The sequence below is a fragment of the Salmo salar genome, chromosome ssa18 (genome assembly GCF_905237065.1).
Source record: "Salmo salar chromosome ssa18, Ssal_v3.1, whole genome shotgun sequence".
NCBI lineage: Eukaryota > Metazoa > Chordata > Actinopteri > Salmoniformes > Salmonidae > Salmo > Salmo salar.
This window is the reverse complement of record NC_059459.1, coordinates 29,188,871-29,191,543: the sequence shown is the minus strand read 5'-3', so window position 1 is coordinate 29,191,543 and position 2,673 is coordinate 29,188,871. Positions and strand designations below refer to the sequence as shown.

At 45.6% G+C, this 2,673-nt stretch overlaps 1 protein-coding gene across 1 annotated transcript; it reads left to right on the top strand.

Annotated features, from left to right (window-relative positions):
* Positions 1-1,857, top strand: LOC123728715 (neurofilament medium polypeptide-like). The gene has a single exon (XM_045701001.1). The coding sequence runs from the start codon at positions 449-451 to the stop codon at positions 1,511-1,513; it is 1,065 nt and encodes a 354-aa protein (XP_045556957.1). The 5' UTR covers positions 1-448; the 3' UTR covers positions 1,514-1,857.
* The last annotated feature ends 816 nt before the right edge of the window (positions 1,858-2,673 follow it).

Sequence of the window (2,673 nt, the reverse complement as noted above, 5' to 3'; positions counted from 1 at the left end):
TCTAAGCTTAGGGTCATTCTTAAATGACTATTTTACACTAGCTTTACAACCTCTTATATACAGTAATATACAGTTCAATTACAAGGCAAGCACATTCAGCCAAACCAGAATCTGCAACCCCTTTCTATAATATATATATATATATATAAAAATATAACAAGGAAAGCTATGGATTAAACAATAGTCTGAAACCCTGACAATGTATTGAAGACATATGACTTGTAATTTTGCGTCAATGCAGTCTGAGACAAAACGATGAGGGAGAGAGAGAGACGGAGAGAGAGAGAACACAGGTGAGGAAGCACGCGTTGGCAGACAGTCAAGCCTACAGCTGATTCTATACATTTTCAGCACTATGGACAGTTCCATTCTGCAGCGCGAGCAGACAGAGCGGGTATAAATGGTTGCTTAGCCTGCACACCAACACAGCTTAGTATACTGAGGCAATATGAGCCACAGAATGGACTATCATTCGGGTTCTCCGCATAGGGGAGCTCAAGCTGAGTATTGCTGCTATCAACCCAAACTGACCGGATCCCCCTCTGCATCCAGGACCGTTGGCTTTGAGTCGACTACCGCATACATGAACAGAGGATATGCGACGATGCTGAAGAGTGAATTCGGATCCGTTCCGAGATCATCGGAGAGCCGTTTAAATTTTTCAGACCCATTTACCGGGGTGTTGACGAAAATGAATGAGAAAGAACTGCTCCATGGGCTGAACGACCGTTTCGCCGGATTCATAGAGAAGGTGCGTCAATTGGAGCATCAAAATGAATTGTTTGAGAGGGAAATCGAGGAAATCAAACTAAAGGCACAGTCCCCTGCGTCTCTGGCCCAGGAGCACGAGCTGGAACTTATGGACCTGAGGAACCTAGTTCATGACATCACCCTTCAGAAGCGTCAAATCGAGATAGAGCATCAGAACCTGGAGGAAGATTTCCTCACCTTGAGAGACAAGTACGAGCAGGAGGCACGTGACCGCTCGGATGCAGAGAACGGCATCCTTGTGCTGAAAAAGGACGCCAACGATGCATACCTCGCCAAACTTCAGTTGGACAAGAAAGCGCAGTCTCTGGTGGACGAGATCCACTTCCTGAAGAAGAACCATGAGGACGAGATATCAGAAATGGTGGCCCAGATCCAAGAGGCTCAAGTAACGGTCAAGGCGCATGACTTTGGCAAACCTGACATCACAGAGGCTCTCCGGGACATCCGTGTGCAGTTAGAAGGTCACTCCAACATTCAGCAGGCCGAGGAGGGCTTCCGTGTCCAGTTCGCAAAGTTAACCAAAGCGGCAGAGAGCAACAGAGAGGCGTTGAAGGCGACCCAGCAGGAGATCCAGGAGAATAGAAGGCGCCTGCAGGGGAAAACAATTGAACTGGAATGTGGGAAAGGAATCAGAGAGGCCCTGGAAAAACAACTGCAAGACCTGGAGGAGCGTCACTATGCGGAAATGATTCATTACCAGGTAGACTGTGGTTTATTTTGTACCTCTAACAATTGTAAGTAAACAAACACATTTTTATGATTCATATTTGTATTCAGGGCTATGTTGTAGGTGTAGGCCACAAATATAGGCCCCATGTGAACTGTATCATTATTGGAATATAATTTCCTCATATAGGCCTATAGGGGTAGAACACTATTTCTCCCCTTAATTTCTCCTTGTTGTCATACCAACCAAAGTGGCTGGTTGACCCTATTATTGACACTACTTGTGTGCTTTTCTGTCCAGGACACTATCAGGCAGCTGGATAATGAGGTGACCAATGCTAAACTAGACATGTCTGGCTACCTGAGAGAGTACAAGGACCTGCTGAATGTCAAAATGGCTTTGGATGTGGAGATTCTCTCTTACAGGTAAGGGACATCAACTCCATCTCTCCCATATATAAAATCATTGACTGAGGAAAATACCATATAGTTTATGTGTTCCTGGATCTATTTCTGAGGATAACCGAGGTGTGGACATTTTATTCTAGCCCAGCGCTAACACATCTGATTCAACTTAGTGCTATGTTGGAACAAAACTGTGCAAAGTGTCATAGAGATGGTGAAAGATTATTACAAAACACAGTCAATAGTGAAGAAATGAAACAGTAGACATTTAATTGAAATAGTTTGATGTCATGTTTAACATCAAATGAACATAGACCATATCACAACACAGATGACACTATAATCATAATATGGATATTCAGACATATCCACACACACTGTTCTCACGAGCTGACATGGTGATCAGTCTGGCATTTATGAGGCTAACACATTGGGACATATCCATATTATAGTCATGACGGTAATAACACATCTCTCTGCCTCCCTATAGGAAACTCCTGGAGGGTGAGGAGTCCCGTCTGTACACCATCTCTGACACCCACATCTCCATGCCCTGCATCTACCGCCAGTCCCCCGTCTACACCCTGCCTTACCTGGCCCGGCAGGGAGGGCCCACACGCAGGTCTGAGCCCCAGTACAAGTTTGTTGAGGAGATCATTACTGAGACCACCAGAGACATGGAGATGTCCGAGATCGAGGAGACAGGCTCCGAGGAGACGGACGGGGGAGAGGGAGACGAGTTGAGACAGAAGCAGGGAGAAGAGAGTGACAAAGCTGAGAGGAGGAGTGGGGAAGAGATGGATGAAGAGAAAGAGAAATATAGAGGTAAAG

What these genes read in the sequence shown, in the direction of transcription:
- LOC123728715 (XM_045701001.1), top strand. Translation starts at nt 449, where the DNA reads ATGAGCCACAGAATGGACTATCATTCGGGTTCTCCGCATAGGGGAGCT.